Source organism: Staurois parvus, unplaced genomic scaffold (assembly GCF_062004578.1).
Source record: "Staurois parvus isolate SC_StPar_1 unplaced genomic scaffold, SC_StPar_1.0 ptg000392l, whole genome shotgun sequence".
Classification (NCBI taxonomy): Eukaryota; Metazoa; Chordata; class Amphibia; order Anura; family Ranidae; genus Staurois; species Staurois parvus.
Genome location: NW_028318188.1, coordinates 4,052,220 through 4,076,123, shown reverse-complemented (window position 1 = coordinate 4,076,123; position 23,904 = coordinate 4,052,220). Strand labels below are relative to the sequence as shown.

General features: G+C 44.3%; 2 protein-coding genes across 4 annotated transcripts in view; both read left to right on the top strand.

Moving 5' to 3' along the window:
* Positions 1–3,630: 3,630 nt before the first annotated feature.
* On the top strand, positions 3,631–4,812 carry LOC149455503 (uncharacterized). Its single transcript, XM_089686186.1, has one exon. It carries the CDS (start codon positions 3,631–3,633, stop codon positions 4,810–4,812), a length of 1,182 nt encoding a protein of 393 aa, XP_089542312.1.
* Positions 4,813–5,645: 833 nt separating this feature from the next.
* The window catches only part of HEXB (hexosaminidase subunit beta), a 50,666-nt gene continuing 32,407 nt past the window's right edge, over positions 5,646–23,904 (top strand). Inside the window, exons 1-6 of one of the 3 annotated variants that reach the window (XM_089686169.1) lie at positions 5,646–5,948; positions 13,111–13,259; positions 16,219–16,284; positions 18,530–18,576; positions 20,106–20,216; positions 21,652–21,753. In XM_089686169.1, coding sequence (XP_089542295.1) covers positions 5,692–5,948; positions 13,111–13,259; positions 16,219–16,284; positions 18,530–18,576; positions 20,106–20,216; positions 21,652–21,753 — 732 coding nt within the window. In that variant the 5' untranslated portion in view covers positions 5,646–5,691. The remainder of the gene's footprint in view (positions 5,949–13,110; positions 13,260–16,218; positions 16,285–18,529; positions 18,577–20,105; positions 20,217–21,651; positions 21,754–23,904) is intronic. The other 2 variants (XM_089686168.1, XM_089686167.1) reach the window with 2 other exon arrangements.

Genomic DNA, 23,904 nt, shown 5'->3' with positions numbered 1-23,904 from the left:
CCTCCCTCTCACCCCCCTTTCTCATTTCAACCCCCCTCTCTCTCTCCCCCCTCCATCTCTCTCACCCCCCCCGTCTCTCTCCCCTCTCCATCTCTCTCACCCCCCTCTCTCTTGAGCACCCCCCTCTTTCTTACCTCAACCCCCCCTCTCTCTCTTACTCCATCTTTCACCCCCCCTCCTTCTCTCAACTCCTCTTTCCCCCTCCTCTCTCCCACCCCCCCCCCTTTCGCTAACCCCCCTCTTACAAAGCACACTGCCATATTTTTATCTACAAGCCACACCCACAATGAATGTTCCCCCACCCCTAATTTACATAACGCTACGCCTACGCTGGCTTTCTGGACATACAATAAAAAGTCCCTAAAATTTTTTTAGAAATGTGGCAACTATGGATTAGGCGGTAATCACAGAACCATCCAACCCTCTAGTAATTAAAAGGGCTTGTCTGGGTGGGACTTACCTGACTATCCAAGCCTCTAATGAAAAGAGGTGTGCCTGGGCGGGGCTTAAATGACTGCATACACCTAGTAATGAAAAGGGTGTGTCTGGGAGAGGCTCACATGACTATCCAAGTCTCTAGTAATAAAGAGGCATGCCTGGGCGGGGCTTCCATGACTGTGTACGCCTCTAGTAATGAAAAGAGGTGTGCCTGGGCGGGGCTTAAATGACTACAATCAGCTAGTAATAAAAAGAGTGTGGCTAGACTAGGCTCACATGACTATCCAAGTCTCTAGTAATAAAAAGTGTGTGGCTAGACGAGGCTCACATGACTATCCAAGTCTCTAGTAATAAAAAGTGTGTGGCTAGACGAGGCTCACATGACTATCCAAGTCTCTAGTAATAAAAAGTGTATGGCTAGACGAGGCTCACATGACTATCCAAGTCTCTAGTAATAAAAAGTGTGTGGCTAGACGAGGCTCACATGACTATCTAAGTCTCCCTAGTAATGAAGAGGGGTGCCTGGGAGGGGCTTAAATGACTGCATGCAGCTAGGAATGAAAAGGGCGTGTATAGGCGAGGCTCACATGACTATCCATGTCTCTTGTAATCAAATAAGCAAAAAGAGTCCATGCAATAATGTGAAAAAAACACTCAGTGATCTTCACTTCTAGTGCTCAAAAGGAATCCTCCAATGGCAGCAATGCCTGCTCACCTCCCCACCTTGACCCACACAGGGCCAAAAGGCTATAGCTCTCCTCAAAGGCAATCTTTTAATCCAGGCAGCTCAGCAAGGGATCACAGGACTTCCACTCCACCTCCACTCAAATGTCATATAGGACACAAACAGAACTTCCCATAGTGTAATATTGTTTAATTAGACACTTTGTACATCATATTGTTTCCACTCACATTTGTTTCCTATTACAAAATCGCTTTCCACCTCATTCCATGGGTGTATTCACATGCAGGAAGGGAAACCAATATGGCCGCTGCGTCCGGACATGCGTCCCCACGTGACCGGAAGTGACGTATCTCTAAACTGGGAATGGCGTACCGGCCTTTTGGCTAAGATCAAGTGTAGTATCAAGCTTGCCTTTAGGGGTGTCCCTGCTTCCAGCTCGGACGTTGAGAAACACTTGTATCTATCCCAGCCATTTGGTCTGTGTGGGGTACCCTCTACTCGGCCTGGTAGGATCGTCGATTCAATTCGGCTTCACCTGCTTGCTGCTATTGGGTTTGAGGCTTAGCCCCCACACAGAACGAGTTTGTTATCTTCCCCCCCTCCCCACTCCCCACCAGCGCCACAGAAACCCCAGAAGGACCCAGGTAAGAGGAACCCCCCAACCCCTCCCCCCACCACAGCCGCCCCTACCCCTCCGGTGTCGGAGGCCGCCCCCCCGCCCCTCCCTGCGGGCGCAACTCGTCACAACGAGAACAGTAGTGATCGGCGGTGATTTTAACTGTCCGATAGAGGAGGACGGGCGCAGCTCCAGCATGTACGCTAAACTCGATGCCACCTCGAAGCTGCTCCGGGAGGTGATTGCGGAGGCTTCCCTGCAGGACGCCGTGGGATCCGTGGGACGCGGCTCCGTGAACTACTCATGGAGCCGCCCCGATGGATCTGTGCGTTCCAGGATTGACTTTGTGCTCACCTCTAGGGCAGTCAGGCACCGTGGGTTCTCCATGGTCCCCTGCTTTTTCTCTGACCACAGGGCCATTCACTTTCGGGGTGACCTGGGAGAGGGCTTTGCCCCCGGCCCGGGCTCCTGGAAGCTGAATTGCACCCTGCTGGACAATGAGGAACTGCTGGAGGAGCTCAGGGAAACCTACGGTGCCTGGCAGGAGGAGAAGTCTTTTTTTCCCAAGGTAAGCGACTGGTGGGAGTTTGTGAAAGTCAAGCTGCGCAGCTTCTTTCAGGCCAGGGGACGCCAGCAAGTGTGTGCCAGGAGGAGGGAACTCAGGAGACTTCAGCGTCAGCTGCAGTCCCTGCAGGACCTTCATCACTGTGGCTGGGACGTTAGGCAAGACCTGGAGGACACCAAGAAGAGCTTGAAAAAGCACTTTGAGGAAGAATCCAGGCACATTGTCTTCCGTGCCAAGGTGGAGCATCTAGAGAAAGGTGAGAAGTGTAACTCTTTCTTTTTCAGGAAACTCCACTCAGGACACACACCCCTGTCGGAGCTGCGCGACAAGACTGGAACACTCCAGAAGGGGAAAGAGGCCGTGATGGAAGTGGTCAGCGACTACTACACCAACCTCTACTCCCCCAAAGAAACGAACGCGTCAACAGCCGACAGATTCTTGTCAGGTATCACTAACACCATTGATCCTGCAGGTTTGTCGGCCACCAACGCCCCCTTGACGTTGGAGAAGCTGCACTCTGCCGCTAAATCCTTTAGGCGGGGCATGACCCTGGGCTGCGACGGTCTCCCAGCAGAGCTCTATGTAGCGCTGTGGGACCTGCTCGAGCTGTACGAGGAGATGGTGGTGGAGGGCAGGATGCCTCCTTCGTTGAGGGAGGGGATGATCACGATCTTGTACAAGCGTAAGGGGGAGAGATGTGACTTGAAAAACTGGCGTCCCATCTCTCTCCTGAACGTGGACTACAAGATCCTCGCCAAAGTCCTGGCTAACAGGCTGAAGGCCGTCATCGGACAGATCATCCACCCGGATCAGACTTGCGGCAGGATTGCGGACAGCCTAGCGCTCGTCCGGGACACGGTCCAATACATCAAGGACCGCCGTGTGCTGGTCAGTCTTGATCAGGAAAAGGCCTTTGACCGTGTCTCCCATGGGTTTATGTGCAGAGCCCTGTGCAGGTTTGGTCTTGGGGAAATGTTTTGTTCATATGTTGACATCATGTATAATGACATTTGCAGTACGGTGCAGGTGAACGGCTGGAAAACTGACCCCTTCCCGGTCCTCTCCGGGGTCAGACAAGGCTGCCCTCTTTCACCTCTGCTTTTTGTTTGCTGTATAGAGCTCTTCGCCGAATGCATCAGACGGAATCCAGAGATCGGGGGAATCACCGCGCCGGGACCAGACAGAAGGGAAGTGAAGTGCTCGCTCTACATGGACAATGTGACGGTGTTCTGTGCCAACCAGCGCTCCATCGACCTGCTCGTCCAGACCTGCGAGGACTTTGGCCAAGCTTCGGGGGCAAAAGTCAACTGCGGGAAGTCGGAAGTCATGCTCTTCAGAAAGTGGTTCCTGCCTTCTTCTGCATCCATGCCCTTTGGCATCAAGACGGACTTCATGAAAATCCTGGGAGTTTGGTTTGGTGCCGAGGGTGCAGCCCTGAAGTCTTGGGAGGAGAGACTGTCAAAGATGCGACAAAAATTTGGACTTTGGAGCCTCAGAGACCTCACCATCGAAGGGAAGCCACTGGTACTCCACAGCGAGATTCTCCCTGTGTTGCAGTACCTCGCCCAGGCCTGGCCCCCACGGGTCAACACCTGTAAGGCCATCACCAGGGCGGTGTTTCACTTTATCTGGGGCTCCAAGATGGACAGAGTGAAGCGGGCAGTCATGTTCAAGGAACCCCTCAAGGGCGGTAAGGGCGTGCCCATCATCGCCACCCAACTGAGGGTGTACTTTGCCTGCAACTGCATCCGCAGAACTTTGCCCAAAAGGATTATGGACTCTGGCGGGAACGCAATGTCACGCTTCTTCCTGTTGCCTCTCTGGAGGTCCCTCGGATGGGACAATTGGGACAGTTCCATCCCCTACAACTGGGACACCCCTTGGTACTACCTGGATACTTTCAAGTTTATCAAGGAGCAGGGGCTACAGGGAGTCAAGCCTGACTTCTGGAAGCCAAAGATCATTTACAAGCTCATCAGAGCAAGTGACATTTTGGAGTCGGTTCCAGGCCTGCCTTCAGACACCTGCAAGGTGGTCTGGAGGAATGTTTCTTCAAAAATCCTCACCAACAGGCACAAGGACCTGGCATGGATGGCAATCCAAGGGGGGTTGCCTCTCAGGACATTTATGCATGCCAGGAACCTGAGCAGATACAGACACTGCCCCTTCTGCATCATCCAGGAGGAAACGGCTCATCACGTTTTCTGGGAGTGCTCTTTTGCTCAGGACCTGTTGAGGGCCCTGGAACCTGAACTCAAGGACTTTGTGCCACAGACAGCCATCACACACTTTGGGGTGTTGAATGGACTTTTCTGTGGAACTTTTTCTCTGGAGGACATTGACAGCGCCTGGCGGGTGCTGTGTTGCTTTAAGGACGCTTTATGGTGCGCCAGGAAGTGCCTCATCCACCAGTGGGAGAGGATGTCCATTAAGGACTGCTGCAGACTGATCCTCAGTCTGCTCAGAGACTATACCTTGATGGACTTTAAGGAGGAAGAGGACGTCTGAAGATCTCCCCTTCCCCCTACTCCCCCTTGCGTGTCTTTGTCCCTTCAATAAAGCTTCGGGCCTGTGTCCCCTTCTTTTTCCCCTTCCCCCCCCACACACCCGATGCTTATTGTAAAGTGTAACATCCGTTTTTTTTGCATGACTCTGTAATGTTAGGAAATGTTCTTTGTTTTAGGATGCTATGGTCTCGGGGTAAGCGGCGTCATGCATGACGTGTTGGTCTGGGGATTCATCCGCCACGCACATCACGTCAGGCATCATACCGCTGAGTGAATGTATTTATTTATTGAATGTATTTATCGTATGCTTGGAACTATATTGCAATGTGGTGGGCTGCGTCGCAGTATAGGGTGAGAAGTACCCCGATAACGTTTTGCAATGTGGTGGGCTGCGTCGCAGTATAGGGTGAGAAGTACCCCGATAACGTTTTGCAATGTGGTGGGCTGCGTCGCAGTATAGGGTGAGAAGTACCCCGATAACGTTTTGCAATGTGGTGGGCTGCGTCGCAGTATAGGGTGAGAAGTACCCCGATAACGTTTTGCAATGTGGTGGGCTGCGTCACAGTATAGGGTGAGAAGTACCCCGATAACGAGTATCATGGTTTTTTTTTATACTTATGTAATAAAGTATCTTTTTCAATCCATGTCTCTTGTAATGAAAAGGGCGTGCCTGGACGGGCTTATATGACTGCAAGCCTCTAGTAATAAAAAAGAGGCGTGGCTTATATGACCTATCCAAGCCTCTAATAATGGAAAAGAGGCGTGTCTAGGCGGGGCTTTCAGGAACATCCAACCCCGTAATTAGGAAGGGCGTGTCCGGTCGGCGATCACATGACCGCGGTGTCCCGTGATCCGGCAGTCGGTGTAGTATAGTATAGTGATGGCGGTAGGGATGCAGCTCCTTCCTGTATTGTGCCTGGTCCTGGCCGCTAGCAGCCATGCACACCGGACGAAGACGGAGGTGCCTCCACTAGCTGACCCGGAGCCCTCCCCATACGGCTCCCTGTGGCCGCTTCCTCAGGAGGTGCAGGTCTCCTCCACCGTCTTGCTCATCCCCCCGGCTGAGTTCGCCATAGTGCACGGAGAGGGGTCCACCGCGGGGCCTAAGTGTCTGGTGCTGCAGGATGCCTTCCGGAGGTGAGCCGTGTACCGTGTGTGTGTGTCCGCGGTCCAGCGCCGGGGAGGGGGGGGGGAGCTTCACCTGGGACCTTTCTAGCAGCCCAGAAAGCGATGACAGCACAAGCCAGAAGAGGGAAAGAAGTTCGGTGTACATACACTGCGCTTTTATGATGGGCGAACATAAAAAATACAGCTAAACGCTAATTGAAAAGTGCTAAACACTGAAACTCACATGTTAAACGTGAATTTACACCGCTAATGTTAGCAGCTTTATTAGAGTGTCCAGTGTGCATGGAGCCTTAGATTGCATCGAAGAATGGCTTAACCCAGCGGTGGGCAACTGTGGCCCTCCAGCTGTTGTAAAACTACAAGTCCCATGAGGCATTGCAAAACTGACAGTTACAAGCATGACTCCCAAAGGCAGAGGCATGATGGAACTTGTAGTTCACCAACAGCTGGAGTGCCACAGTTGCCCACCCCTGGCTTAACCCCTTTATGACTCTGTAACACATATATATGGCATCCAGGAGGTGGGCTTTAAACCTGGGCTAAAAAATGGAAGTATCCTCCTGCGGTTAAGATGAATTAAATCCCTATGCTAACAGCTGCTGTCACTCTGCCTTAACCATTAAGTCATAGAATAATGTTTGTTTAAACCTGGGTGCCACATATGTGTTCTTGTGTTTGTGCTGGGGGAATGCTGCCAGCACAGAGAACAGGCTTTCATCAAAGGGCCCCAGGGTCTCTCACTATTTAGAACTGGAAGCACAGGTTCCCAGTCACCTGATCACTCTGGCTATCATGATCAGTCACTGAGCAGTCCACACCTGTCTTCTTTCTCCTCTTGAATGGAGAGCATGATACATTGTATACATCCAGGATACATGACATAATACATTGCATCTTTCTCTCTTGTCCAGGTGAGAAATATGTGAACAAACACAAGTGTGTGTGTTTGTAAAAAAAACAAAACAAACTGCATTCTGTTTTACCCTGTTGCTAGGTTGATTCAAAAAATAGATTGTACTGGTAATGGCCGTCCTCTCCACACGCCCTGTAGTTCTATAACTGCTGATGGATGACAGTTTGCTTCTTCATCTAACAATGTGACCTGACCTCAAGCATAGTCACATTTCAGTACACAGTAGTTTCTGTGCATGTCACATGATCAGTCAGTGTTGTTGTAGATCTCCAGATTCCGAGCTAAGAACTGATTTTTTCCTGTTGTACAGACAGACCCGCCCAGCCAGTAACTGTCAACAAACTATGTGGGAGTTTCCGTCGGTGTGATCAGTTGACTTTGCTCTTCTGCTGAAGCATTATAAACCACATCCAGGATGAGCTATGTATGTACTGTACATGTATGGCATACAAAGCATGGTTTCTGACTAGAGATGGTGAGAAAAGGTTTCTCATTGTCTTCTGTCACTTTGCTTGTTGCTTTTACATCCTCCAGTTGTGAAATCTCCCAGGTGTGTTCAGTAAATGAACTGGATTTACTTGCCTAACCTGGCACAGAAATGACACACCTTGGTCAGGGTACAGGTACGGTCAAATGTTAGAGCAGAACTAAAATGAAAAATTGTGAGCAGGTTGGGTTTTTTTGTTGTAGAAGAGACATTCTATGCAATAAGGCCTCATTCTTACTTGCGAAAGGAGTGGTTAGCAATTACACCCAGCGAGGGTTCCCAGAGATTATCTACAGGCAGCAGTCCAATTTAAAGTAATGGGAGGCTGACCGCTCTTGCAGCCAATCGTGGCTGCTTGCAAGTAATCACTTATGGAGCAATTGCCTGTCGGTGATCAGCCCTGGGCCCAAACATCTTTCCCACCTGTGGAGCCAGAACTGGCATGGGGGTGCTGCCAGGCAGAGTGGAGGGAGACCAGTGAACATCCTTTTACTACTCTCCCCTACCGTTTTAGAATCTGGAAGTGATGTATATTATGACACTTCTAGGTTCAGCTGTCACCTGTTTCCCCAAAGGGCATATTAGACAAAAGCGGTCTAAAAGTCTCCATAGAAGAAAGTCTTATTAAAGAATAACCATCAAACAGAATAGTATCCCATTGGGAATTTATGTCCCCTTGTGTGATAAAAACTAAAGTATATTGAAAAAGTGTAAAATATTTACATCCAAGCACTTAAAGTGGTTTTAACCACTAGCCTACTTATACCCCCTTCCTGTCCAGGCCAATTTCCAGCTTTCAGCGCTGTCACACTTTGAATTACAATTGCGCGGTCATGCAACACTGTACCCATATGAAATTTTTAGCATTTTTTTGTGACAGAGCTTTATTCTGGTGGTATTTAATCACCTCTGGGTTTTTATTTTTTCTTAAACCAAAAACCACTGAAAATTTTGAGAAAAAAAGTTTTTTCTTAGTTTTTGTTATAAAATTTAGTAAAGTGATTTTTCTTCTTCACTGATGTGTGCTAATGAGGCTGCACTGATAGGTGGCACTGATGAGGAGTAACTGGTAGGCGGCACTGATGGGCATTGACAGGCATCACTGATGGGCAATTAAAGGTGGCACTGATGGGTGACACTGAAAGGCAGCTCAGATGGGCACTGATAGGTGGCATGGATGAGCACTGAAAGCTGGCACTGACAGGTGGCACTGCTGGGGCTACACTGATCATCAGTGCCCTGATGATCAGTGCACATGTCCCCTCTGATGAATGCCGATTACCGGCTCTCCTCTATCAGCGTGACAGTTCATGAGGAGAGAAATGCCGATAACCAGCATTTCCCTGTTTACATGCGATCAGCTGTGATTGGACACAGTTGATTACATGACCGAACCAACCTCTTCGGCTCTTTCCGTGGATCGGTGATCCGCTGTGTCCGAGGGACATAACGCAGCGCCGATCACTGCGCGCTCCCAAGGCCGCATATGCGTGGTGAGAATGGGAGGACGTCCTATGATGTCCTCCCAGAACCAGAGAACCACCTTGCGCCTGTCATTGGACTATATGGTGGGTGGAAGGCGGTTAAAGGCTCAAGGTTTTTTTTTTTTTTTTTTTTTTTTTTTCCCTGTCATGCATTCTATGCATGCAAGACGCTGCTCTGTGTCTTATGGATGCATAGAGCAGTGGCTCAGGGACACTCTAGGGAGAGGAGCCTGGATCACTGATGTAGGTCCTGAAAAGTAGAGGATCGGGGCAACTGTGTGCAAATCTACTGCACAGAGCACATAAGTATGACATGTTCATTATTTTATATTTATAAAAAAAAAAAGCTTTAGTATCACTTTAACCACTTGCCTACTGGGCACTTTTACCCCCTTCCTGCCCAGGCCAATTTTCAGCTTTCAGTGCTGTCACACTTTGACAGTTGCGCAGTCGTGCAACACTGTACCCATATGAAATTTTTTATCTTTTTTTTTTTTTTTCCCCCCCACACAAATAGAGCTTTCTTTTGGTGGTATTTATTCACCACTGGGTTTTTTTTTTTTGTTTTTTTTTATAGGCTGCACTGATGAGGCAGCACTGGTGGGCATTGATGAGGTATCGATATGCAGCACATATGGGTGGCACTACAGGGCACTTTTGGGGCTTCACTGATAATCATTGCAGATGTCTTCTTTGACAGTTGCCGGTTATCGGCAGTACTTTCCTTACGGTGTGACAGCATGAGAAAGTACTGCTGATAACTGGCAAGTGTATTTACATGGTGATTACATGGTAAAAGGCCACTGTTTGTTTTGTTTCCATGTTATGTGATCAGCTGTGTCCAGTGGACACAGCAATCACAGACAGCGCTGGGGGGGGAATTCTGGGAGGATATAATATGTATTTCCAGAACTGGATGACCACGTTTTAGCCATCATTCGGCTATAGCGTGGTTAGAATGTCGTTAAAAATCTCCCCCCCCTAAGAAAAATTGTGAGCCCCACTCCCACATGAAACCAAACACGTGCTACATTTTGCCACATATGCTGAGGTGAGAGCAATAATTCTAAGTGTTATTCATGGTTCACGCTAAACTGATGACCTGTAGGGGCTTTTAAAGTGTTACTAAAACCAGTCTGTATATGCAGTAAACCATGTCTGTTATACTCACTGTGGAACTTAAGGGGTTAATCCTCTGCATTGTGTTTAGAAAAAAAAAAAAATCCCAAAACCATCATCTGATAGTACAGAGCTCTAGTAGGCACTCTGCACATGCTCAGTTTGATGTGCAATGTTTGAGAATTATTTTCTTGTTCTTGGGAGGGTGCGTTTCATCAGCACTGGACCAATCGGCACTGTCCTAACAGAGGGCCTGGGGTTATGCAATCTCATAGGACAAACGGGGGAGAATGAAAACTCCTACAAGCTTTAACCATGCTCAGCTGGACACTGCTAGAAATCACAAGACTGTTCTAGCTGCTGATGAGAAGGTATTTAGCAGTTTATATTTACTAAAATAATTGCATTTCCACTTTCTGTGTACTGTGTGAGACCAGATATGGTGAATGCAGGGTCCTGGGTTTAGTAACACTTTGGACATTTAGGATACTGAAGCTTGTCATTGTTTCATGGTGCATGCAATTTTAAGGCTTCACATTTGGGTATCTATTTAAGCGGTTCAACTACATTTTATGTATTTTTGCACTTTTATGTGTGACGTGTAAAAGTTGGCACTACCACCATTTTACTCTTTAGGGCAGTGGTTCTCAACCTGTGGGTCGCGACCCCTTTGGGGGTCGCCTAAGACCATCGGAAAACACATATTTCCGATGTGTAAAGAGCAGCTACTGTGTAGAAAGCAGCAGTATTGGAGGTAAAACGACACTTCATGAATTATAATTACTGGGTAAATAATTTTATGGTTGGGGGTCACCACAACATGAGGAACTGTATTAAAGGGTCGCGGCATTGGGAAGGTTGAGAACCACTGCTTTAGGGTATCTGCAGTCAGAAAATATGCTTTAAGGGTTTTATGTTATCTTCAGCCCTTTTAAAACATTTTTTTATTTATTTTTTTGGAGCGCAAAAAAAAAAAAATGCAAAAATGGCCCTGGATTTGAAAGGCTTAATGTAGTTGTAAATCCTCAACTCCCAAAACAGGTCACTAGCTGGTAACACATTTCTGTTCTACTTTAATGAGTAAAATTGGAAAATAACTTTTTAAATGCCTTTTTTGGAAGTTTATATAACCAGGTCATGTGACCATAATTCCCTGACAGATTATTATACTGGGTGGGTTTTGCGTTAAACAGAGTAGCTCTTGTGTCACTACTGGAAGTAATGTAGGATTTGGGTTTTCAAGACAAGATTGCCAGCTTTCAAAATAATTGTCACTCATCCTGATAGTTGTTTGCACATTCAGAGCTTTTTTTAATGAGGATGCTTGTTCCAGGCATATGTATGTCACCAGGGCAGGAAAAGAGGTGTGGGGGGCTGACAACACTGGCAGGAAGTAGCATTCAGCAGCTTGACTCTAACATTGTCAGCCCGAGAGCAGACATACACAGGGGCTATGCTAGGATATCAAGGTACCATGCAGTTTTGTATGCTCCATTTTAGATTTTCAAAAATAATTCAATAGGATCTACAGCCCCAATTCAAAAAAAGATGGGACAATGTGTAAAATCTATATAAAAACAGGATGCGAAGATTTGCAAATCTCAAAAAAAATTTACAATGGAAAAATAGAAAACTAAAAATTATGTAATTGATGGCCACAATCTAACAAAATGTTGGGAAAGCCATGTCCCATGGTGTAGCGTCCCCTCTTATTTTTCACTCTGTAAATGTCTGTGAACTAAGGAGACTAATTGTTGGAGTTATGGGAGAGGAATGTTGCTTAATTCTTGCCTGATATAGGATTCTAACTGCTCAGCAGTCCCGGGTTGTCTTTGTTGAATTTTTTTGTTTCAAGATGCCAAATATTTTCAGTTGGTGATAGGTCTGTACAGCAGGCAAGCCAGTTAAGCACCGGACTCTTAGGCGCCTTTTCATATGGGGTGGAATCTAGTGGTGCACCGAAATTTTTAAAATTCCGGTGCTGAAACGAAAACCAAAAGATCCGGATGCACTTGGCCGAAAACCAATCCGGTCACGTTTTTTTATTTATTTTTTAAGTGTAATTAATGTGGCTGGCGTTTTTTTTTTTTTTTTTTTTTTTTTTTTTTTTTTTTTTTTTTTGCATTAAAATCACTAGGGGGTGATTTTTGCTTTAACATTAATGGGATGTGATTTTTGCATTGAAGTCGCTAAGGGGAGTTTTTGCATTAAAGTCTATGGGATGCAGCATGCCATTATCGGCACTTTATTTATTTATTTTTCTCTATCAGGAAAATGACGATAACCCTATGTTCAGCAGCTGACATATCGGTGCATCCTTAGTGGCATCCGATTTGCTCATCAGGGGATCGGTCTGCTGATTTCGCCCCCCCCCCCCCCCCCCCTGCTGAGCAGAGCGGACGGATGACTGGTATGTGTCTGCTCAGTTTCTGCAGAGCAGAACATGGACAGAGCCTGATTTGCTTTGAGTGGCCAGATGTAAATAAACTAGCTGTCCATTTACACCCGACTGCTCTCGGCTACTTCCTTTTTTGTTTCTGACCGGATCTGATTGGTAGGTGGGTGTAAACAGACGTGTATTGCTGTGTGCTGGTGACTGCTGTGTGCTGGTGACTGCTGTGTGCTGGTGACTGCTGTGTGCTGGTGACTGCTGTGTGCTGGTGACTGCTGTGTGCAGCTGAAATTCTCAGTTCTATATCCTTTGGATGCTCCTACTGCAATGATCTTCTGGTTCTGCAGGGGTTAATATGAGTAGCTGCAGACTATGGCTGCCCTTTCCCACCCTGTGCTCCATTCATAGAAGCTATACTTTTTAGTTCCCACAATGAAAAGCGCTTTATGAATGGAAGTGGACTTTTCATCATCTGCCCATCCTCCATTCATAGAACACTTTGCATTGCAGGATCTTATAGTACGACTTCTATGAATGGATCACGGGGCAAAAAGGGCAGGCATAAGTCAACACTTGATGAATGACTGTCACAGCTGCAGCCACTCCTATTAACCCCCACAGCACCAGATCACGATATGGGAATATCCAGGAGCAGAAAACTGAGGACTTCAACTAAACTGAACTTCATTAATTGTAATACTGTCCTTGGTGCCAGGGGAAAAAAAAAATGTTTAAAGTCTTAGAATGCATACTTTAAAACTTGTATTTGTTTTCAGATACTACGATTACATGTTTGGTTTCCTGCGACTAGAAGATGTACCTGCAATCAAACCGCGTTCAGGACAATTAGTACAACTTCAGGTCATCCTCACCTCAAAGAACAATGAATGTCACAAGTATCCCAGCATCCATTCAGATGAGTCATGTGAGTATATTAGAATTTCAGTACTAAGTAAACCATGTGAATTGTCTAGTGGGTGTTTTTAGAATTAAAGAAAAAAAAAAAGCTAACTTTATACAGCTTGCTTTCTCTTTTTCAGCCATGGGAGCTGAATGAAAGAAATCAATAGATTCCTCTAGCCATGCTAAACAGTGTGGATGGAGGAACGTCCACTGCTGGCTATTGTATTCAGCAAGCACGGTGCCAAACTTGAATAGTGACTGTATTTGATAGCATACAGTCACTGCTCAGCCAATAAATTAACTCCCTGCTAAAGCAGGAAATACAGGATCAAAATTCCGCCAGTTCAGCACAGACCAGCCAAATTTTGATCTATGTATGGGCACTGAGGTTTTACAGAAGTGGATCTATTATTCCACTTCTGTATAACTGCCCTGTCATATTTTACCTGTTTGATCAGGGCTACAGGCTATAGCCATATGTATATTCTGATGGTGGAGAATTCTCCCTGCTGTCGGCATACAATGGCTCAGCAGGGAGGATTCCTGCATCCACATTGTGTTTGGATGAGGAGATTTTGACACTTTTTTTTTTTTTTTTTTTTTTTTTTTAACCTGCTGGTTGAAAAACAAAACACTGATTCCTTTTATGGCCTGCCTTTTTAGTTGACTTTTGTTGTACCCAGTAGTACTGCCCCCATGGTTACCCATTGCTTGAATTTCTGCCTATTCAGCAGGAAAGGGATGAAATGCAAGCGGTCTATAGCCAGCTGAACGATTACCATACTAGAAGGGAGAATATTTAGAAATCAAATTTATTTACATCAATGTGTATGAAAATCATAGGGATGTGACCAGTTCTAATGTACTTTTTGCAGGCAGATGCCTTTACATTTAACCCCTTGACGCCGACGTCACACAAAAATATGCGGCCTCATGGAACTGGGGCCGCATATTTGCGTACGTGTCTGTGCTGGGAGCGCGTCGCACTGCGTGCTCCAAGCACAAAGATTGCGGTGTCACTGAGAGTCCCGTTCTAACGATCGGGACCCGGGACTCCCGATTACGGGTCACGTGATAGCCTCTGATTGGCTATCACAGTGATCAGTCGCTGTGCAGCCTGGCCCCCGTGTGTGGATTTTTTTTTTTTTTTTTTCTTATCTATGAATGGAGAAGAGAGATACATTGTGTCTCTCTAACTCCAGGCATAGAGAGAAAAAAAAAAAAGAGAAAAATACCTAGATCAAGGTTTGATCTAGTTCAGTGCCAGGGTTATTGTTTGGGTCAAAGGTCAGGATTTAAAAAAAAAAAAAAAAAAAAATTTGGTGTCTGTTTTTTTAGGTAAAAAAAAAAAGACAAAAACAAAATGCGCACTATTGTTTCTGGGCTGTACTGTGGGTACAAATAACACACATATATGGTATGGCTGCGATCGTCAAGAGCTGAAGAATTTATTTTGGGTTCTTCTTTGGTAGGTTATGGTAGTAACAAGAAACACGCAGCTAAATAAAAAAAAAATTTTTTTTTTTACTATTTTGGGCCAGTTTTCTTTTGATAATAAAACAAAAAAAATCAGGAGATATCCATTACAATTTACCACCAAATGGGAGCCCAATTTGTCCTGAAAAAAACTCAGTATAATTCACATGGATGTACAAAGTAGTTGTGATATATACGGTTTTACTAACACATGTCAACGTTGCAATATTCTGCCTAGGCATTTGAAGGAGTTAATGACACAAGTCAAATGGAAGGCAAAGTCTCCTGTGTTATAGGCATCCTTGGGTGCAGACTGTGTAAGCCCTGGCTTGAATTGGCTGGACCATAGAGATGTGAGGCTAGCTGATCAATATTCTGTTCATGGTCATCCGCTGTATGTGCCTATTAATCAATGGCAGCTCCAGACAAAAACTGTTTTGAAACTGGGTTTTAAGGGTTTCTAAACCTGAAGTTCCCCCTGCCTCCTATCCTTGTAATATAGATGAAGAGAAGGAGGCATGTTTGTATCTCTATCCTAGTGTGACAACAATGGTTTCCTCCATAGATGCAGTGGAATGAATGAGACTAGCCACCCTAGGACAGGAAGTGTTATTCACAATATCGCCTGGTGAAAATAAAGAAAATTGTAGCCACCACATTGAAGGTCATGTAAGCTGCAAAATATTCCATTTGAGGTTTAGATCCAAGGTTGGTTATCTAAACCAGTCTTGTGGGAAGACCAGTTAGCATTGGTGCCTAGGAGGGTTAGTCAGTTAGCCTGGCTAATGCCACCTTCTTAAAAATGTGGATGAAGTCTTACTCTAAATGTAATTGAGATTTGATGATTGATGTAGAAAATGTCATACTGCCTCCTAAACATCATTGTAGAAAACTATCTACTTTAATCAAATGATGTTGGTGTGCATTGCTGAATAATAAAACTAGAAAAGGTCTTTTGTTTCAGCAAGTACACAACTTCAGACATGTGAAGTTACTCAACTGTGCTAGTTTGAAATATTCAAATCAATCATCAATATTCACTTCAATCATATCTGATCAAGCATAACTTGGTTCAGGTCATCCGTTAGGCCTCTTGCAAACAAAGGTTCCGGTCAGGCCCATCTGTCAGTTTTTCTTTTGTTCTTTTACATTTCAGTAAAGTCTGAAGTCTATGGCAAGCTATAGTTTTCCATGTATGCTTCCACTCAGATTGGAAGAGGCTCGAGGAGACCTACACTTCTTCTCTTTTTTTTTTTTTTTTTTTTTTTTTTTTTTTTTTTCTTTCCCCCCCCCAAGGGCACAGTATTTTAGCTGCTATATTTTCAGTCTAATTTTTGGTAAAATCCACAGGTTCCTGTCTTATGTGGGCTGGGTAAAACTAAAGTGTTAGCAACGCAGTACCCCTATCTCGTCCACTCATAAACATTTAAAGGGGGCCCTGTTTTCATTTATTTAATTATGACCATTTATGATTTTTGTCAAATGTATTATTTTTTTCATTGTAGATAAGCTGTCCGTTAATGATGATGGAGCTGTCATTCAAGCATGTCAAGTCTGGGGTGCTCTGAGGGGTAAGCACTTTATTCATTTGAAATCTGCAGTTAAAATACAAACCACCTGTCTGTTTGGGAACAGTGATTTTAGTAGTCTGGATCAATCCCCATTCCTGCAGTTCTCAGTGCTGCAACTACATATTCCACCTGTATTGCACTGCAACTACACAGACGCAGCAGTGAATCATTTGAAGGCAAACGTTGGGGCTCCACTTAAGATACAAACCGACTCATGGATCCATGATTTTAGTAACCTGGATCAGTTCCCGTTCATGCAACTGCAGATTCCACCTGCATAGTCCAGTATTGTGCTGCAGCTGCACAGTTGCAGTGGTGAATCATTAAATGATAAAGTCGGGACTCAACTTGAGGGGGTCCACCATCTGCTTTTGTTCACAAGTGGAGCATGGTTGGAAGCTTCCCTGTTATACCACATAAAGCAGACTTGAGCAGATGAGAATCTTGAAGTTCCTTTTTAATTAGCTGACAATTTAAACACGAAGCTCGCTTATAAATAAATGCACATCTTTTTTTACAGAAAAAATAAAACGCATTACATTTTTTTTATTTTTTACAGGAGCATGCAGAGCATTACATTTGCAATCAGTTGATTAGGGGTGCAAAGTCAGGCTCCTGCAAACACACACATATTCCTGCCTGGACCTCTGTACGGACTGTCTGATAGCTGTAGAAAGTGGCAATGAGCTATGAGAGCGCTCACCAGCGGCCTTGCAGTTAGAGAATGACAATCTGTCGGCCTTGGTACAGACGTGGCAGACCAGGCTTTTAGTTAATTCATTGTAAGATTCATGAGAATGTGTCTGTGAGCGGGTGTGGAGGGAAAGACCCCGCCTGCTGTCGGGGGTGTAAGGGCTTGTTCACACTTGTGCAGAGATCTATGTTTTTCAGCACTAGAAAAACACAGGTCTTTGCAAGGGCAATAGAAAACAAGTGTTTTGATGAACAAAAATGAATGAAATGTAATGGGGAAAAAAAAACACACAACATAAATGTGCACTGCCACTCCAGTCCCTGGACTTCACAGTAGAACCCTGAATTTTACCTTAAGGGCCAGGATGTTTGGTCCCTAAAGGTGGGGGAGGACTGTGACATGAAGGATCTGAGTCATGTCACCAACATGACACTCGAACCTCTGCTGGAAGAAGGTTTTACTGACCGAACCCCGTGAATTCCAATTCAGAACCTCTGCTTTAAAAAATATGTTCTCCTTTTAGTAACATGTTACACACACATTTAGTAAAAAAGTAACATGTTGCAATGCACCATTCCCTACACCTCCCAATTCCTCCAACTCCTCCCCGCCACCTTAACCTTGGATGGTTTTAGTCCCAACAACCATGCTGAGCACCACCACATGTTGTACTGCATGATTATATGTACAGCTAAACATGGATTGCATAGTATACCAATGATAAGAGACAGAGGGGATGGCTTCATGATGCCTGAGCTACAGAGAGTGCTGTGACTTCCCTTTCCTTTAATTTTTTTAACTCTTGTCCTTCTAGTCTGTTGTTCGATATACTGTTATTCAGAGATGGCAAGGTCATGGATGAAAACACAGGGTCATCACAAATTGTCAGTGCTGTTATTTGCTGCTACTTCCTTTTTATTCTTCTACCCAAGACATTAACATGTGAATGCTTTTCAGTAAGATTGCTGTGGCAGCAACACCGTTATTATGGCAGCTCTGGCCAAGATTTTCCTTACAGACTTTGTATTGTCTGCCCTTTTTATATCTTGGTAGGTAAGCTGTCAGTTGATGGGTAACTTATTATTTCATTAACCAGTAACATGCCAGAACATGTTTTTTTATTACTCATCAGCTCTATCAAATGTGATCTTTCAGTTTTCAATGGAAGCCCATTGGTTGAATCTCCTTCCAGCTTCAACCACTTCTTTATGAATTTCATGGCCAGATTTCTTTGCACACATTTGTGTCACTAACTCCTACCAGAAAGACATAAGGGTTTTACACTTTTACATATTTGCTCAGTCTTCATTATGACGTTATTATTAAAGCAGTAAGACACCATAATTTGGCTTTGTGCTTTGCCTGGCAGGCTGGGCTGTCCTCATCAGTGATTGTTTTTAATGGTATGGAGAGGCAGCATGTAGTCGTATTTATTCCTGCCATTCTGATTTAAATGTGTTTGGTGGCATTGGTAGACAAGGAAATGAACCTGAATTTTGCATTTACTGGATCTCTGAAGCAAAATATGTATTTATTTTTTTTTCTTTTAAGGTCTTGAGACGTTCAGCCAGTTAGTTTATAAAGACAGCACTGGAGCAGTAAGTATTAATTATGTAGAACTCTTCCCAAAGGTTTATGGCTGCTGTATGTGTTTTCTGTGAGAATACAAAGGTTGCCATTGCTTATTTTTGTGTTTTTATAATCGCCTTTTTATGAATGGCAAACATGAGAAAAGGCTATTCCATGACCAGATTTCTGTAAGCTGGTCATTGCTGCTGTTAGTGCTTTTAGCAATATGCAGAGTGTAACTCTCAGCACATTTTGTTTGAGACCCATAATTGCTCAACTGTACTCCATTATGGAGAACCTAATTTCTTAAAGCAAAAGTCCAGGTTTTTTTTTGTTTGTTTGTTTTTTAATTTGCTATTAACTGCTGTAGTGAAGGGCTCACTTTTTATACTTCCAATCTTTTGTCTGTCCTGTAGCACTTCTTCACACGTGTTATCCCAAATCTTAATTTCCTAAATGGGCTCCTGCACACTGCCGTCTGAGTGACAGCCTCTTCCTATGGAACTTGGCTGTGATGTACATGCACCCCTGTAGTTCTTAGAACTATAGGGTGTAGTAATGACCTTAGCAGTACATGCTGAAATGTGTAGTTCCTGAGCAGTGTGCACTGGTGTCACTTTGAGACACTGGTGACATGCGCACTGCTCTGGGTAGATGTCTCAGCTCGTATTTCTACACAGTTGTATTGGAAGTGGCACTGTCATCATTATGCACAGCTAAAAATGCTGTGACGTTGGCAAAGGGCACAAAAAGGAAAATCAAAATTGGTGTACCTTGAACTGAGGGAGGCAAGAGCTCAGGTTTATACTGCCACTGACCCAATCTCCTTATGAACAGTAAACAGGTGGTGCAGGTCTTTTTACCTGCCAGATTGTTTGGAAAGCAGTCTGCAAATGGTCAGTCATGGAATGTATGGGCATTGGTTTGAGCTCCCCCTATCTTATGGCTGTAGTTTACAATAAATAAGGGTATTAAAAGAGCCAAAGATATATTTTTTTTTTTTTACCATATTTCTTTAGTGGGTCAAAGGAGTGCACTTTCTTTTGCTCTCCTGTGACCGAGTTAGCTAATAGTGGGCAATAGCCCACCATCAGCTGATGTTGCAGAGCCGCTCAAAGCTCAGGAAAGATCCTGACAATATTGCCAGGATCCACCCTGGCACCTAATTGGCAGCTGGCTTCTGCTACCTTTCCTGATCAGTGCTGACAGTCGCTTCTCTCTGCTTTGAACAGACTGAGAACTGAGCAATCAGCGGTCATGTGACCGCTCAGTTCTCTCTTTGAGCCGACTTGGGACTGATGCTGCAGCATGAAGGTGAGTATGTATGCTTTTTTTGTTTTTGTATTTTTTCCAAAGTCTACACCACTTTTTTTTTTTTTTTTTTTTTGTCAGCCTTAGACAGCCATAGACCTGTTTAGGAGTTATAAAAAAAATATATATATAAATTTAGATTTTCACTAAAACAATGCAGATATGAAAAGTAATTATAAACTGTGTTTCTCTATGGTACGAATACAAACATTTATAAAACATATTTTTCGTGTTTTTCTCCCTCCAGATCCTTATAAACAAAACTCAGATTAATGACTTTCCAAGGTTTGCCCACAGAGGAGTACTGCTGGACACATCCAGACATTTTCTGCCTCTAAAGGTTATCCTAAAAACTTTGGTGAGTGACATTGGAACTTGCTGGTAAAGAAATTATAGTACAGTCTGCATAATGTGGGCTGCTATTGCTGAACTCCTGAAAATGCTGATCCTCTGGTTTCAGTACCTGCTAATCTGACAGGTGTACTAATCTCTTTACTCCCTTTTTTTTTTTTTTAAACTTCCACCTTCAGTTTATACTTTAACACTTGCCTCTTGTTGCTATGGAGTATTAAAAGGGGCTAATGATGTGTATAAGTCTTAATAGATTTTGTGCTATTATATATAGAAGTTGGCTATGCTTATTTATTACAGTAGTTGTGTATATATATATTTTGTCCTTGCCTGGAGACTACAGTGCTTGCAACTGGTTTACAAAATCTGGAACACTTTCCATGTCTGCTACACCAATATGTATGGTATATGCTATGTCAGAGTTAATTATTACTACAGCTTTGTAACCAATGTGCAATCGGTCATTACTGAATCCTGAATACGTGTTTGAATATCCTTCCTGTGAAGGCTCTATTCACAAAGAGCTAATTGACATATTAAAGAGAATTTGTCTGCACAACCTAGAAGAACTTCTTTTTTTTTTTTTTTTTTTTTTTCTCTCCATTGAGGGACACGGAAATATTTAACTTCTGGGTTATACTGTTGCCTTCAAGGGAATTTTGGATGCTGGCAAACAAATACTAGGCCAGCACTGGGTAACTCCTCCCTTACCAGCATGTGGTTCCCCAGTATCTAATTTCACTGGGCACCTTTATTTCCACTGGTTCTGCTGTGGAGAAGGTTAATGTTGTGGGACAGAGTTCTGACCTCATTCACTGAATGAAGTGTCATCTGCACACACCATGCTCTTCTCTGGTATTCAGGTCAAGAAAGCAAGAGAGACACTGGAACTTTGCAAGGCAGATGTCTGAGCTGGCCGCTTTATCTTGCGGGGAAGCCTTTCTTGCATTGCATAAGGATTAAAGTAGTGTTGCAACTCAGGACTTCCATTTTGCGTAAAGTAGTTTTTGCCTTTCACCTCATCTAGGACAGTGTTCTTCTGTTCCTCTGTCCAGCTCTAGTTCACCAAAAGGCAGTTTCCTTTTTAAGTCTGGATGTTGTATGGGCAGTGGTCTCAAGGTTGCTGTACATTTGGATCCATGCACCTGCTCTTGCCCACTTATCAGACTTTGATATGCTGTTGTGTCTGCGCCTGCGCTGCGTGTACATCCACTTCTTTCACCTGCCTGCACACAGCTCTGAGGTGGATGTGCACACATCTGCCAGCAGCTCTGCACAGAGGACAGCACTAATCTGAATGAGCCCTTAATGGAAGGACAGTGGCGCAAACACACCTTCTGCGTGGGTAAGGTAACAGCTAGGATGTTGATGGCAAACACATTTTGCTGAGTCAGTTTTTTTTTTTTTTTTTTTTTTGAAAATTAATTCTATTTCTGTTTCAGGATGCTATGGCATTTAACAAAATGAACATCCTTCACTGGCATATAGTGGATGATCAATCTTTCCCTTATCAAAGCGAAACATTCCCTGAACTGAGTAACAGGGTGAGTGATTTATACGGGGTTTCTGGTAGAGAGTGATGCCAATTCTCCAGTTGTGTAATAACTCAATTTTTTTTCCTACTGGTAGTGCGTTTTTTTTTTTTTTTTTTCCCCCTGTGCTGTTCTGTCATGGACTGTCTGGTATGTACATGAAAGGTATACTTAAGGATACAGGAATGAGAGCCCTGTGTATCAACTTTTTAAAATATTTATTTTTTCGAAACTAGTACCACCTGTTTGAGTCTCTAGTAGGTAGACCTGATAAACAGAGCCAAACCTCGCTGTATTTGAAATTGGCTGTGTGTTTTTTATGTTGGGAAGAAATCTGTTTATATTTTGCAATAGTTCCATGAGGCTATAAAAGTACTTACACATAAGTTGGTTGTCTGCCTATCAGGATCAAAGTGTTTGCGTTGTGCAGATGTCATTTGTCTGTGCGTCAGCCCTGAACTGATATGATTGGACCAGGTGATCACAGGGAAGTACTAGATTGCCCAGATTCCATTATTATATACTAACAACATTTTATTTTTGTCCAGGAGTAGGCCTGGTGTAGGGTGTCTGTAGAGAACATAAATAGAAATCTGTTGTAATCCTGCATGATGATTTTTATAATTATTCAGGATTTATATAGCACCAACAGTTTACGCAGCCCCTTACAACATAAGGGCAGACAGTACAATTACAATACAAATTAATACAGGTGGGATCAGAGGGCTCTGGTTGTTAGAGCTTACAATCTTAGAGGGAGGGTCAGTTGATAAAAAAAAAAAACAAAACAAAAAACGTAGCAACTGTAGGGGATGGGCTGATGGAGAAAATACATGTACAGTTGCTGGGGGGGGGGGGGGGGGGTCAGGATAGGCCTCTCTGAAGAGTTTTTAGGGATCATCTAAAAGTGGTAGGAGATAGTCAAAAACATTGGGGAAGGGAGTTCCAGAGGATGGGAGCGGCTCTGGAAAAGTCCTGCAGGCAAACATGGGAGGAGGTGACAAGGGAGCTAGAGAGCAGGAGGTCTTGAGAGGAACAAAGAATGATTTAGTTGGTATTTTGAGACCAGGTTAGTAATGTAGCTTGGGACTGGGTTGTGGACAGCTTTATAAGTTGTAAGTATCTTGAATTAAATTCCATTGGGTGAGCAGAAACCAGTGGAGGGATTGGGAGAGAGGGGTAGCAGACACTGAACGGTTGGTAAGGTGGATGAGTCTGACCGCAGCATTCATGATGGACTGGAGGGGGGGTAGCCTATGTAAAGGTAAGCCAGTGAAAAAGGGAGTTGCAGTAGTCAAGGTGGGAGTGAGTTGGAAGCTTTCTGGTGTCATTGGTTATAGAAAGAGACGTACCTTTATTAGGATTGATCCAGGATTACACCTAGAACCTTGGCAAATGGGGGCGGAGTGACATTTGAGCCGTTTATTTTGAAGGCGACTAGGGAAGGGGCACATAGGGGAGGAAATAATGAGCTTGGTTTTGGATAGATTGATTTTCAGGAAATGGTGTGACCTCCAGCCTGATGTCTGTTAGATTAGTGATGTGTGTGGAAACTAATGGGGTGAGCTGAGGGGTAGAGATAGATTTGGGTGTCATCAGCATAAAAATGGTTGTGTAAGGCTATCAACTGACGAAAGGAGGAGGTGTAGACTGAGAATAGGAGGGGTCCAAGAACAGAACCTTGGGGAATCCCAACGGAGAAAGGAAGAGAAGCAGAAGTGGAATAGGTAGGATGAGAACCAGTGAAGAGTACAGTCACGAAGACCAAAGGAGTAGAGCGTTTTTGTTTTTGTTGAGGGAGAGATCCACTGTGTCAAAGGCAGCAGAGAAGTCGAGGAATAGGAGTACAGAATAGTGTCCATTGGTTTTAGCCGTTAGTAAATTGTTTGAGTTTAAGCAGAGCAGTTTCTGTGGAGTGTTGAGGGCAAAATCGGACTGAAAGGTATTAAGAAGGTTATTCTCCATGAGATGGTCGCTCAGTTGGTTGTAGATGGTATCCGGGGGCGGACTGACCATTCAAGCACTCGGGCACTGCCCCATGAAAATTCCCCTGGTACCTTTTTTTTTTTTTTTTTTTTTTTTTTTTTTTTTTAAGGCTTTTTTTGAGTGTGGGCAAGGACACAATGGGCTCAATGATCCTCTATTGCCTAGGGGCCCCATGAG

Coding starts and splice junctions, on each gene's coding strand:
- LOC149455503 (XM_089686186.1), top strand. CDS start 3,631: ATGCTCTTCAGAAAGTGGTTCCTGCCTTCTTCTGCATCCATGCCCTTT.